This window comes from Pseudogymnoascus destructans (assembly GCF_001641265.1).
Source record: "Pseudogymnoascus destructans isolate 20631-21 unplaced genomic scaffold scaffold_12, whole genome shotgun sequence".
Lineage (NCBI taxonomy): Eukaryota > Fungi > Ascomycota > Leotiomycetes > Thelebolales > Thelebolaceae > Pseudogymnoascus > Pseudogymnoascus destructans.
Genome location: NW_020167531.1, coordinates 1049816 through 1065024, shown reverse-complemented (window position 1 = coordinate 1065024; position 15209 = coordinate 1049816). Strand labels below are relative to the sequence as shown.

General features: G+C 46.2%; 1 protein-coding gene across 1 annotated transcript; it reads right to left on the bottom strand.

The window, feature by feature from the left end:
* Positions 1-9851: 9851 nt before the first annotated feature.
* On the bottom strand, positions 9852-11313 carry VC83_06596 (uncharacterized protein). Its single transcript, XM_024470191.1, has one exon. The coding sequence runs from the start codon at positions 11133-11135 to the stop codon at positions 9936-9938; it is 1200 nt and encodes a 399-aa protein (XP_024323644.1). The 5' UTR covers positions 11136-11313; the 3' UTR covers positions 9852-9935.
* Between the last annotated feature and the right edge of the window lie 3896 nt (positions 11314-15209).

The following is a 15209-nucleotide window of genomic DNA, read 5'->3' as shown; positions in this document are numbered from 1 at the left end:
ATTGGTTCGGGAGTGTATCGGTGTCGATACGAAAGAGTTTGACTTCCGGTAGCTCGTAGCTATCAACACTCTTGTTCACAATTGCCTCTGTGCTTGAGGGGGTTCTTAAGGATCTCGTATCCTATTCGGCGCCAACGCGTCGGCGACTTTACCAGCTTGCTCTGCAGGATCAAACCCTGATCCACTGGTTGTCCGTGAGTTCTCTGGGGTCACGGCTATTTGAAGTCGTCAGGTCTCTACTTCGAAATGTCACTGAGTCGCGGTCGGTGGTGTTTCGACAGTTCTCCTGAGTCGTTCCGTTGTGGGATATTATTTAAGTACGGCCGTCCCCGGCAGGCGTGATCTTTTTTGTATAATGTAAGGACACAGGGAATACGGCTCTCCGTAGGTGCATATGGGAGTGCGAGTCGGAGGTGATGCTGTATTCTATCCTATAGGTCTACTACGAAGGATACAAAAAAGATGAAGGTGTCACCCTGTATGGCTGTTCCCTTAAAATACCCGAAACCGCTCCGACTCAGCTAGCTCCCTGTTTGCCTAAGGCTTCCTTACGTTATGTGCCTAAGGCTGTCAGTCGCGACTGACCCGTAACGGCCCCGAGTCTCGATGGCGCCACGTGACGGCCGTAACTACCCCGAGTAAGGAGGCATCCTTACAATTTGTCTGCTGTAATGATGAAATCATCGCTCGTATGGCTTATATGAGAATCAAGGAGTAGAACCCTAGGATTCCCATTTGCATATGGAGCTGTATGCACTGCAAAGTGCTCTAGCCACCATAAGGCAAGCTGGCTATTCGAATAGCCAGTATCGGAGAGTAATATCAGTTCTTTGCCTTTAAGATTTTCTGGGTACCAAGAATCCATATGGATTTTACCTGGTACAATAAGTACAGGTGGAATTACTCTTCCTGTTGCAGATACTGTCTCCATAACTGTAATAGACGTACGATTCTCAGGGCTTGGAGTATAGAGTTCTTTTACTGCCTGTGGTACCATAACTAAATCCCGTTTCATCCATATTCCAAATTGACTCCGGTAATATATTGCGATCCCATATAAATTGGAAGTATTTTTCAAACCATTCAATAATCTTAGATTCATCTTGGGCTTTCGCACGCTGCTGTGCAATAGGCTTTGTAGTGATAAAATGGAATTCTGGAAGCTGATTCTGAATATATTTAGTAAGCCAGCTCTGTGACGGTGGAGGTAATGGGCTCCGGAGCTGGCAGACTGCAGTAAATAGCATATTCCTATTGGCTCCAAGCCCTAGGTAATATTGCTCGAGGATCCATTTCTTAAGGGCCTCTGCCTGAGCAGTAGAGAGTACCCTATTCTGCCCCCCTTTACGTTGCTGTGGGTTCTGAATACGGCGCTTGATGCTTCCTCGTAGAGTTGATTCTGGGACCTTGAAAATATGACTAGCAACACGCCTCGACTCAGAAGGATTTTCTGCAAGCCACTCACGGGCATTTGATATAGGAGTCCCTTCCATTAAATGAATTACATCAGGTTACAATATAAATTACTATGTACAGCTATGGAAATGGTTTTGTTTAAGAGTAGCGGTGAACAGACGCACGTTTCTCGTGCGCGTACTTCGCTTCCCCTCCATGTCTCGTGCGCGCGGATCGCTTCCTCCAACCTTGAGCGAAGCGAAAAGTTGGTTACGACGATTAAATAAGCTAGTCACCCACATTAAAGCCAGCTGCATAACACGCCACTAATGTAACGTAAGTCGTGGCCATAGCGGCGACTTTTCTGACCCCACCAAAATCCAGAGCAAGAACACCAAACTACAAACTTAGAAAAATCACAAATAATTCAAGGGCAAAAACTCCATATACCCAGTAAAACAAGAAATTAATTCTATATACCCAGTTCCATCCCACATGACCCACCCAAGCCGAATCTAGAAACTCCTCCCGTTCTCATATGTGCCTGGCGTGTCCTAGCCAGCCCCGACAACGAGCAATGGAAGATCGTCGTCAGAGCTGGCTCGGACACGCCAGGCACAGCCTCTCATACTGACATTCGTTGCACTCAGTTTGCTATCAAACTCAAGAGCAAACTTGGAAATCTCCTCCTCAAACCTACAAGTCACTATACATATTTTGGCTTATCACACCAACAACAAGAGCAATACTACTCAACGATTGCTACAACCATCTATGATTTATTACATGTCATCACTCCTTAGTTACTGGGCCGATATTACCACATAGCATATCTCTACAACCCTCTATGATTCATTACATGACATCACTCCTTAGTTACTGGGCTAATACTACACATGACATATCTCTATCAACTAGAGGCCTAGGAACATGAACAATAGCTCCAAAAGCTTCTACAACCCTCTATGATTCATTACACGTCATCGCTCCTTAGTTACCCACAAGATTGGTTAAGTTATGACATAATTTGTATATAGGGGTACTCTGACCTTGGACCTCCTTTCACTTCCTATAGGCTAGGAACCTAGGAGATGGTTCTATGGGATTCTCTTACGTCGACTACAGTTACCAAGCCTGGTTAGTCATGGAAAGTCATGGAAAATGAGAGAACTACACTCCTTTAGCATAAATAGGATTGCCCTTTACTTAAGAAAGGGCAAGCAGACAATACAGTAAATCGACTATCACATACTTCCACGTCTTTTCCAAGCTTCCAAGCATTCATCTTGTTACTCCTTGTTTCTGAAAAGTCAGTGAGGTGTTGACCTCTGACTTACCCCTGAGTTCCCAGACTCAACATTTGTTGCAACTTGTCTGAACCACTTCACTACATCACACACCTGATTGCTGCGTTGTGGAATAGTCTAAGCTACGACCCTTTGGCTCTGTTTCCTAAGACAGTGTGTTGTCTTAGTAAAATCATCCCTTCCTTGGGTGGCTAGATTCTCACATCTGGTGCACCCACCATTACAGTATCCTGCTACAAACTTCAACAATGCACCTGAACTCACACAAGGTTTCCACTGACATTACCCACAGAAGCCACAATGATCTTACTCTTGATCAGGAGATCAATCTTAGTAGGGGGGGGGGTAGTGTTACGATTATAACTTACAGCTTGTTATGGTTGTTATGGTTGTTATGGTTGTTACGGGTACAGCCTTAGTCACCAAGGCTACAACCGCTACTCGGTGTTCCACCCACTCGCTTCGCTCGTAGGTGGCGACAGCAAGTTGTGCGTGCGACAGCAAGATGTGCGACACATAAAACGAAGAAAAAGACGCCTTATATATCAACTATATAACTATATAATTAAAACATAAAATCAATAGAACTACTATCACTATCGCTACTGCCACTATTGCTACTATCACTTTGATCCTTACTATACCGTAAAATGATCACTTTTGATTTCAACCCTTCCTTCTTCCGCTCTGCTACCCGCTTCCTCTCAACCTTACGCTCTTCAATTTCGATTTTACGTGCTTGCGCTTGTAGCTGCTTTACTACTTGGTCCGATTCCCTTGCTGCTCTTGCGTCTGCTTTTGCTTGCAACTTTGCTTTCTTCTCTTCCCGCATTTTCCGTGCATCTGATGCATATAACTGCCCTCCTTTCTGTAGTGATTTCCGTGCCCTTGCCTTTGCTGCCTTCTGCTCTACTGCACGTAGAGTCATAATATCTAGCTCGGTCTTATAGAGCTCTGCCCGGTGTAGAACAACTGTAGTTCCACGTGCAAATGATTGAAACCCTTCTCTTGAAGGCGATGAGAAAGCTTCCTCTGCTCTCTTCTGCCAATGTTCAACCGCTTGCACACTTTGCATAGTTGTTTTCGGTGTTGAGATAATATTATATGAAGCAAATGGCTCATAATCAGGTGTTTGATTCCGAGTCTCTTGTATCTTGTCAATTACAAGTGGAGGATTATATGGATATAGTCCTGTATTTCTCCAACCAGATTGAATTGTACGGACAGTTAGAGATTGCCGTCGGATTTGCGGGAGGTCTGAAAGGAACGTACGTAGCTTATACTCATAGTCGTAGCTACGTACTGCTTGATCAAGTGCCTTTTGATGAAAGTGTTTGCACTGCTTAAAAACCGCTACATCAAGAGGTTGTAATAGATGTGTTGTATGACCAGGAAGGCAGCAAATAACAATGTTATGCTCTTCTGCTAATGTAAGAAAGCGCTCTGTTTTATGAGAGTCATGGCCGTCAAGTAATAAGAGGCGAGTATCATCTGGTGCCATATGCTCTGCAGATAGTTGGATAAAATGCATAAGGTATTGGATTGCAATGTCGTCGTTTGAATACCCGCTCTCATTTACAATAATGAGAGCATTTGGCTCAAGGTCATCATTGTACCATGAATCCATATGAAGTTTGCCAGGGATAATGATAGCTTCTGCAAGTGCAGCACCACTTGCATTTACTGCCTCAATTACAGTAACAGAGAGCCGATTCTCAGGATTATCAACAGTCCACTGCTTTACACCGATTGGTACAATAACAGCCGTAGACTTATAACACCCAATCATATAGCCTGTCTCATCAACATTCCATAAATTATATGGCTTAATGTTATGTTTTGTAATAAGGGCGTTATATGTGAGAAAGAATTCCTCAAACACCTCTTTCTTTTGTGCTTGCTTCCGATGTGTATTTAACGTCTTCGTGTGAATTGTATGAAATTCGGGGTGTGCTTTTAGAAAGCGTTGTAGCCACCGTTGTGATGGTATCGTACGATTAGGTCGTAAGTCTGCAACTGCCCGTAGTATCATAGATCGGTTGGCAGGGACCCCGCGCTCAAGTTGGTCGTATATGAATTGACAGACCGCGGTCTCTTGCGATTGAGATAAGACTCGATTGCTACCTCCGTGGGGTAATTGAGGAGACGTAGTACTCGTAATACGACGTCGGAGTGTCTCACGGTTGACATTGAATTTATTTGCAACCCAAGCAATTGTATATGTACTTGGTTGTTTTAAGAAGAACTGTTGGGCCTCATTAAGGCGAGCAATCATAGTAGGATCGTTATTTTGAGGCATTGTAGATACTACGTTATGAAGAATACTATTATTTTTTCTATATATCAAAATAGCGGTGTACGCACATCTTGCTGTCGCACGCACAACTTGCTGTCGCCACCTACGAGCGAAGCGAGTGGGTGGAACACCGAGTAGCGGACAACTGTATATTACGAGGAATAGCCTCACCTTCCTTCCTTCTTCTTCTTCTTTTCTCTTTAGATTCAATCTAGCTTATTATTCTCCGGACTGGCTTCTTGATGTTACGACGGAACAAGAAGGCTGGCCAACTACAGGACAGGAAGGAGGGAGGTCGCATGAGACCGGCCCTGGTACCTGGAGGGGCAGCGGGGAATAGTAGTTCCGAAAGTATCACGTGACGGACTCGCAGAATGATGAGAAGAGTCCTAAGAGTCCAGGACTCCGAGGACTCGAGTGAGTTCCCAGGAGTCCACTAGGCACGTGACGGACTCGCAGGATGATGAGAAGAATCCTAAGAGTCCAGGACTCCGAGGACTCGAGTGAGTTCCCAAGAGTCCACTAGGCATGACGCCACTATATAAGTAGATAGTATTTCCTTAGATAGGAGCTTCGTGCTCAACTCAATACAGTATTCGTTATATACTAGTAACGTGTTACTTGAAGCCTTTGTGTCTGATCCCCTGCCTCCTCTGATAAGTAAACCTTTACGCAAGAGAACCTCTGTGTCTTCTATCGTTTAGAAGTCAGCGTTACACTTGACCTCCGTGACCATCGTAACAAAGAATTGGATGTCTGTCATGAGTTGTTCATGGAATGATTTGAGTTATTCTGTAGCAATTATAGCTTGTTCTGCTCTTGATTCATCTGGTCGTGGTTATCTATATGCCTGTAGCTAATAGCTGTAATTAGCAAAGAACGGTGAGACTTTTGTTGCTTCGGTCATCGCGCTGTTATATGCGAACTGTGCGATGGGTAATATCTAAACCCAATTGTCCTGTTAGTACTTGACATAACTCTGTAGGTATTGTTCAAGGGTTTGATTCAGTCTTTCTGTTTGACCATCTGTTTGGGGATGGAAAGCTGTTGATAGCTTATAATTTGTTCCCAAAAGTGCCATTAAAGATTTCCAAAATTTCGAAGTAAAAAGCTTGTCTCTGTCTGAGATGATTTCTTCTGGTAATCCGTGATCGGCTAATATGACTCGAAGGAAGGTGTATGTGAGTGCTTCACCATCACTAGCTTCTAAATATGGCACAAACGTTCTATATTTTGTCAGTCTTTCCATACTAACTAGGATAGTGTCAAATACTACTCCTGTTAACAGGTCCCAAGAGGGTGGTAGCTTGACAATGAAGTCCAAAGCTATAGATTTCCACGCTCCTGTTGGTACTAGAGTCGACTTTAGCTGTCTATATGGCAAGTGCCTATTGGATTTTGATTTGCTGCAAATGTCACACTATCTTACCACCATTTCCACCTGCTTCCTTATTGTAATGCTGACTTCTAAACAATAGAAGACACAGAGGTTTCTTGTGTAAGGTTGAATTGACAGAGGAGGCAGGGGATTAAACACAAAGGCTTTCCAAGTAACACGTTACAGTATTGTAAAGAATACTATATTGAAGTTGAGCACAAAGCTCGTATCTAAGGAAATACTATCTACTTATATAGTTGCGTCGTGCCAAGGGATATTCGTGGATAACATGGATAACATAATATCCACGATATCCAATGTTATCCATCACCTGATATTCTGTGGATCCCCGTGGATAACATGGATAACATAATATCCAAGATATCAAATGTTATCCATCACATGACATTCTGTGGATCGCTGTGGATAACATGGATAACATAATATCCATGATATCCAATATTATCCATCACGTGAGGTTGCAGCCATAAGCGCTAGCCATAGCACTAGCACTTAGCCGTAACATAGAGGCCCTCTAGCTTGCCGCTGATGCTTTCTTAGATAGCTAGGCTAATGATGATTATGCTAGGCTTAAGGCTGACTCTAGCACCACCATCTAGGCCCTTGCTGCCCTCTGCAAGGCCTAGCGCATATACTCTAATGCTTTCTGAGCCTAGAAGGCCCCTACCCCTAAGGGCAAGGGTGCTCTCTAACTAGCGAAGGGTAATGGAGTCGTCGTGCTAGGACCCTCTGTGGTTCTTGTGCGCAATGTGGACAACCCCTAGCAGGCCCTTCTCCACTAAGCTGAGACTATCGTCAAGCTAGGCAAGGCAAAGACCAAGGGCCTCAAAGCTGCCACATATGTGTCCTACGCCTCTGTCAACGTGGTCCTAAATGCCTACTAGTCTAGGCTCGAGGCCTACACCAACTCTATGAAGTTCCTTGTAGGTCTAAGGCTTCCCTTCTTCTTGGGTGTTTGCTAACCCTTTAAGCAGCTAGAGCCTAACGCAGAGTGAGCCTCCCTGTCACTCCTCATGTTGCGACTCCTGGTCTTTTCATCACCCCTAAGAACCTAGGGCTCACCCTCCTTAAGTGACTCCTTGTCAAGCCTTCTAAGTGGTACAACGCTTGCCCCCATGTGTAAGCTGTCAACTAAGGTCGAGGATGAGGCTGTAGAGCCTTTAGGTTCGTCCCCTTTAAGTGATGATTCTTTGTCCTCTTCTTCAGAGCTAAGATCCTCATCATCGTCCTTGTTAGAGGCTGATCTCTGATTGTTTTACGTAGTCTATAGGCTAATATTACTGCGTTGCCATGTCTTGTTCCCTTGTGTCTGTCTCCTTATGATATGCCTTAATTAACACTAGCCCTACATCATTTTTTGGCACCCATTGATTGTCTACAGCTGTATAACCAGCCTACCTAATATTGTATTCCTTTCTGTTGTCATACTAACATTCGTTGCACTCAGTTTGCTATCAAACTCAAGAGCAAACTTAGAAATCTCCTTCTCAAACCTACAAGTCACCATACATATCTTGGCTTATCACACCAACAACAAGAGCAATACTACTCAACGATTGCTGCAAACTCTTCTACTACATCTGTTTATGCTGCATACATTACGGCATATCATTTGGACACTCATTGAACAAGTTATTAAGAAAATCTCCTCCTTAAGGGGGTGGGCCAATACTACCACATGGCATATCTCTACCAACTAGAGGCGTAGGAACATCAACAATAGCTCTAGAAGCTTCTATAACCCTCTATAATTCATTACACGTCATCGCTCCTTAGTTACCCACAAGATTGGTTAAGTTATGACATAATTTGTCTATAGGGGTACTCTGACCTTGGACCTCCTTTCACTTCCTATAGGCTAGGAACCCAAGAGATGGTTCTATGGAATTCTCTTACATTAGCTACATGATTAGCAAGCTAGTTGTGGGTCGCACTTGATTTCTAATACAGTTACCAAGCCTGGTTAGTCATGGAAAGTCTTGGAAAATCAGAGAACTACACTCCTTTAGCATAAATAGGATTGCCCTTTCCTTGAGAAAGGGCAAGCAGACAATACAGTAAATCGACTATCACATACTTTCATGTCTTTTCCAAGCTTCCAAGCATTGATCTTGTTATTCTTTGTTTCTGAAAAGTCAGTGAGGTGCTAACCTCTGACTTACCCCCGAGTTATCAGACTCAACATTTGTTACAACTTGTCTAAACCACTCCACTACATCATACACCTGATTGCTGCATTGTGGAATAGTCCAAGCTACAACCCTTGGCTCTGTTTCCTAAGACAGTGTGTTGTCTTAGTAAAATCATCCCTTCCTTGGGTGGCTAGATTCTCACATCTGGTGCACCCACCATTACATCTGTCTCCTCTTCCTTTCCTAATTGTCCTATGGTCTAGGACCACTTCTACCTAGTATTCTTCGTCACTAACTACGATCTCTAGACTAGGTGGTGTTGGGTTCCTCTGTGTTCTTCTAATACCTTTCTAGTAATGAGACATGGAACATGTTGTGGATCGCCTTATACCTTAGTGGTAGCTTCAACTAGTACGCCTGCTTGCTAATACGCTAGGTGATCTCGTAAGGCATCTTGTTGCTCTATTCCCTAGATAAATGGACCTGTTGGCTTGCCTGCTTTGGCTCCTTTCATAAGGCCTGTCATTAGGGCCACAATGGAGGAGTATTGCTTGACGAAACGCCGGTAGAAGTTGGCAAAGCCAAGGAATACCTAGACCTGTCGGTGGGTCCTAGGTATAGGCCATTTAGCTATTGCAGCAACGTAGTCGTCCTCCATGGCAACCCCTTGACGATATACCTAAGGAAGCCTACCTTCTTAGCATTAAACTCACACTTCGAGAGCTTTACGTATAGGTTCGCCTTGCGTAGGCGTCCTAGGACCTCTCGTACGTGATTATACAATACGCTGCCATGCATGGGTTTCTCGGAAGTGCCCATCCCTTATGAGAATACGAGGCGGACGTCAATACCCCGCCTGCGAAGATTGATGGGAGGACGGCATTGTAAGGAGCAGCCGAACATGGAAGAGTCGGCATGGTTCAACTGCTTAATGCTGGAGCAAACATATTTGGCGACGGACAAGCGCAGTATGAAAATGCTATAAGGAGGGCATCTGGAAATGGGCATCATGCGATTCGACGGATGCTCGAAAAATGGCATAGTGATAGCGAATAGGGTTGGATGGACTATATGGAGTTGCGCTTAGATTAATTGTTTGGCGGTAATGGGAGTAATTTAATTCAATGGGTATTTGGAGAAATATTATGCATCACGGCAGTACGATTGCATCGCCGTTCTCACACCACATACAGTTTACCTTACGCCGTAGCATTAAAATCAAGCTTTTGTGTGCCTGTAGTTATGGAGACAGCGTCGGAGGTACGACGGACTTGAGACTAGGTGACAAGAAAAATATGGAAATACGTGGAAATATATTTCTATTTGTTGGTTATAAATTGCGCCGAGTTGAGCGGAATATATGCCTGTGATATATCTAATAGATCCCTTGGGTAACACCCACACCCTCACAACGTCTTCGTATTTTCGTCAATCACAATCCCCATCTGATTCTTCGCCATCCCATAACTCGCCTGGACAGCCTCACTAGCATAAACCCTCATCTCCTTCTCATACGCAGCTGTCACGCCCTCCTTATAACCCCCCGCTTCAGCGAGCAATTTACCAAGAAGCGCCGAGTCCCTAACCGCAGTATTCGCCCCAATCCCCCCAGCAGGCGTCATGGAATGCGCTGCATCTCCAATCACAGTTACTCTGTTCTGGTTCTCCCACTCCGGCACACCAGTGGGGGTCGAGCAAGTAATTTTCCAGAACGCCGCGTCAGAGGACACCATCTCGTCAAAAAGGGGTTTAAAGCGCGGGTGCCAGTCAGCTGTAAGCTCTTTGGCCACATCGGCGGCTGGGGCGCCGATCGTAGAATCATCATTGTTAGGCGGTGCGACAATGCCAGGCTCGGCGACCATGGTCCACCCGAAATTCAGGGACGGATCGTCCATCTCGTCCGGACGGACGTTGGTAATGACGGAAACTTTTCCCTTAGGGTGAGATTCGTCAAGGAGGATCCATACGCCTTCTCCAAGCCTCTTGAATGCCGTCGTTGGAGCCTGTCCGTGGATTCCTCTCGCGCCCGTGTCATAAACCTTCAGTTTCCCGCCCGAAAGCTGCTTGGCGACGCTGGAACGGATACCCTCACCAGAAATCAGCATAGATCCCTCCACCGACTTCGAGCCGTCCGCAAAGATGGCGTGGACACCATTGGCAGTTAATCCATAGCCTGTGACGTGATGCGACCAATGCACAAACTCCTCGCATCCCTCCATAAACAACCTTCGCATATCCCCGCGCGAAATCCCCACGACCTTCCCATCGCGACTCGCAAGGGTCTGAGTCACAGACTTCTTCCCATCAGCAGATTTCGGCGGCTCTAGTTTCTCTCCCGTCCGCGCATCCACGGTCCCAAGGCCCCCGCCTCCAGTCTTTCCGCACGTGTCCCAGAAGCGCTGCCACGCATCGGGTCCGAGGACAAACTCGATGGCGTCGAGGCCCTCGGCCGAAAGGCGAAGGCGGTAGCCCTGGGCGCGGAAGGTCAACGAGGCGTCGTTCTCGAAGAGGAGGAACGGGATGGAGGAGCGGAGGAGGGAGCGCGCAAGGAGGAGGGAGGAGATGCCGCCGCCGGCGATAAGGATTGGGTTGCGTGGTTGGGTCATTGTGGCGGGGCTACGATATGGTCAGAGTGCTGGCAGGTCAACTTGGACGATCTGGCATTGATGTAACTTATAGTAGAATCAGACGTGGGTACTTTCTACATTTATTGATAATTTCCGAGGTGAGAAGACTTGCAATAAAGGTGCTGACAGCGGCTGCTTGATCAAACTCCGATGTTGCTGACGAGATAAGCAACATAAGCAGCATATTTTACTACCCCACCATGTAATATGCTATGGTAAGCTTCTGGTTTCTTACAAATCATAAAACATCCAATCACGCAACTGTCAAAATCTTGCATCCTCGCCATCACCAGCACCATTTACTTCTCTCAAAACACTTTCCCATTCGAGCGAAGAAAAGATGTACCGTCTTATTCACGACGCGTCGCCAGAACGCAGGATGCGATGTGGTCGGTACACTGATCGCACGTTCCTATCTTAGCTATAAACGACGCCGAGCACCCGCCCGTCAGTGTTGGTTATTGGGCGGATGCGTCGTCGGAGTTCAATATGGCTGGTCCAATAAGCCAGATACCAGAGCAAGGATCTCAAGACCACAGCCCTGACGCGGCATTATGCCTCAAGACTTAAGATGCTGACGAAGCCTCATCCTATATCTTCGCCGCGATAGCTTGATTGCCCGATCTCGTAGAGTTACCAACCAACCTAAATTGCCAATCAGCTTTCCTATCCTCTAAACTTAGCCCTGTGGCGAGCAATCCAAAAGAACACGATCAGTCTCCCCAAAGGCGAGGTTCGCCTTGCGTCACAGCGAAATCAACTTCAGCCAAAAGCCTTGAATCCAGGGGACCAAGATGCCGTTCACTACTGGGGAGGGGAGCTTGCTCCAGATGAACCAAGGAGACTTTGACTTCAACGTACAGTTCGAGCAGCTGTTTTTTCGATAGTCCGATCCGTCTTATTCATCGTGACATCGTTATGTTTCACAAGCTGGAAGCCCAGCGCCGTGGTGAATGCCCCGGTTTTCCAGCTGATCAAATTGGTACGGTCATACTATGCAGATGTACGGCCAAAGTATGCCCATTAAACCATTATAGGGTGCTATTACAACCTATGTCGGGCTTGAACTTTCACTCCTCATCTTGCTTGGCGTTGGATCCTTCCATGTGACCAGCATGTTTATAGCGTCCTCGATTTGTGTGAGCCCTATTCATGATTACGCTGAGTCTTGTTGATCACAGCAAGAGCCCAAGGCCTTCCGTGCTGTTGAATAGCTATTTGTTCTTGACTCTTCTCCTGGACACTCTTCCTGTCATCGGGTGACAAGCCTGAGCTCACCTACAGTAGCATATTTAGTTCTGCCATAGCTCTGAAGGTGGGAATATTGGTCCTGGAAGCCCAACGAAAGGCAAAATGGGTAATCTGGGATGAAAAGGAGCACAGTCCGGAGGAGACGAGTGGAATCTTCTCTCCCTCGTCTCATTCACCGCACTCCAATAATCATTCTGCGCCTTCTCCCCCCCGTCTTTACACTCCCCGACTTAAAGCTCCCCGACTTAAAGCTCCCCTTCGAGCTGCCCGACTTGCTAGCGCCCTCGCGACGATTAGATATTTTGGCAAAAGATCTATAACGTACATGTATAGCGAAAGCGCCAAACAAGCGAAAGCGCCAAAATGATGCGGTGACCAAACCCCCCAACTAAATGTTAAATTCCTCAACAACAAAACATGCCCCATAAAAACGATGAAAGCCAATTAGTGCTAGCTATCCAGGCTATGCAAAGCGACCCAAAGTTACGCCTTCGAGTTGCTGCTAGGATCTATTCTGTGGACCACCGCAAGCTAGGTCGTCGTCTAGAAGGTGTACCTTCACGACGCGATATCCAAGCCAACTCATGGAAATTAACTAACCTAGAGGAGTCCGTCCTTGTTCAGTATATACTCGACCTAGCTGCCAAAGGGTTTCCTCCTCGGCTGTCTGTTGTTGAAGATATGGCAAGTCGACTACTTGCAACACGCGACGCGTCACGCGTTGGGTCGCGTTGGGCTTCAAACTTTGTTAAGCGGCATGTAGAGCTCCAGACACGCTTTCAGCGCAAATACGACTACCAGAGGGCTAAGTGCGAAGATCCAGAAGTTATTAATGGCTGGTTTGAGCTTGTGCGTAACACAATTGCGAAATATGGTATCGATGAAGCAGATATCTACAACTTTGATGAGACTGGGTTTATGATGGGCGTTATCTCAACTGCTATGGTTGTAACAAGCTCAGACGGGCGGGCAAAAGCAAAGAAGGTACAGCCTGGTAATCGGGAATGGGTTACAGTAATCCAAGGCGTTAGTTCTCAAGGTTGGGCAGTACCACCATTTATCATTGTTGCAGGCAAAAACCACCTTACATCTTGGTATGAGAATAGTGGATTTTCAAGCGATTGGGTGATTTCTGTTACTGAAAATGGCTGGACTACAAACGAGAGAGGCATGGATTGGATTCAGCACTTTGAGAAGCATACAAAGGCCCGGAGTGTTGGTGGTTATCGCTTGTTAGTCCTTGATGGTCATGAGAGCCACCACTCAGATGAGTTTGAGGAGTACTGCAAGGAACACAACATTATTACGCTTTGTATGCCTGCTCACTCTTCTCATCTACTCCAGCCACTTGATGTTGGCTGTTTCGGCCCGTTAAAGCAGGCCTATGGTCGGCAAATTGAAGATATGATGCAGGCTCATATTTCTCATATTACAAAGGATGACTTCTTTCCTGCCTTCCACGCTGCATTTATCACTACAATGACGGAAAGTAACATTCGAGGCGGGTTCCGAGGGGCAGGGCTTCTTCCATTTGACCCTGAGAGAGTGATATCTACACTTGATCTTAAGTTAAGGACACCAACGCCTCCAAGCTCCCGCCCAGGTACTGCTCAACCTTGGGTTTCTCAGACACCAAACAACCCAATTGAAGCTATGTCACAGTCTACATTTATTAAAACTCGGATTTCACGCCATCAAAATAGCTCTCCAACCTCAATCTATGCAGCTGTTGACCAGTTTACAAAGGGTGCATCGCAAATAATGCATCAATTAGCACTGCTAAAGGGAGAGAACCAAAACCTACGACAGGCAAATGAAGTACTAAGCAAGCGCCGGAGAGCTAGGAAAACACGACTACAGCAAGGAGGATCACTTAGTCAACAAGGGGCGCAAGAGCTACAGGATGAGAGGGATGTTGTGCAGCAGGTAGAGCAGGAAATAAGGGCAAGCCGTGGTCGGAAGCCAAGGGAAGAAACCCATGCCCGTCACTGTGGCAAGTGTGGTGAGACTGGGCACAATGCGCGCACGTGTCAGATTGTAATAGACACCTCTGAGGAAGAGGACTCCGAGTAGTTTCAATTGATTTCTAATGTTGTGGTAGATTTATCGCAATGTTTGTCATGAGGGTAGATAATTTTGGCGCTTTCGCTTGTTTGGCGCTTTCGCTATACATGTACGTTATACCCTGCACCGCCCCTGTAAAGATCTATATACCCAACGCTAACTATCAATAGATTCTGCCGCATTTAGTCAGCATCGCTGGTCCCATGCCTCACTGTAGCCAACCTCGCTGCTGCCACTAGCACTCAAACCCCCCCCAAATGACGTCCTTCCGCTGCTTGTCGTGCCAGTAGATGGCGCAGAGTTCCTAGATCTGGATGCCGTTGTCCTTGCCCTCGACGACTGTAAGGACACAGAGCACCCAGCTCACAGTAATAGCATATGAGAGTGCGAGTCAGAGGCTAAACGGATGCTATCCTATAGGTCTACTACGAAGGATACAAAAAAGATGAAGAGAGGAACCCCTGTTGGGTCAATCTCCTTAAGTACCTGAAACGGGTCCGACTCGGCTAACCGGCCCTAACTCTCCCCACGTGACCGTAACCTGTCCGACTCCGATCCCTTCCATCACTGACGGCGGAGGCATCCTTACAACGACTAGGGAGTTAAGGAGAAATTCGTCTTACAACACCCTAATGCCTCCCATTACCATTTCTAAGCTTAGAGCTCATGAAACAGATCCATGTTTCACGCCTATAACACAGTCCCACAGGGGAGGCCAAAGAAGGAGAGGTTCCGGAA

Excerpts from the sequence above, each read along its gene's own strand:
- VC83_06596 (XM_024470191.1), bottom strand. The coding sequence starts at position 11,135 with ATGACCCAACCACGCAACCCAATCCTTATCGCCGGCGGCGGCATCTCC.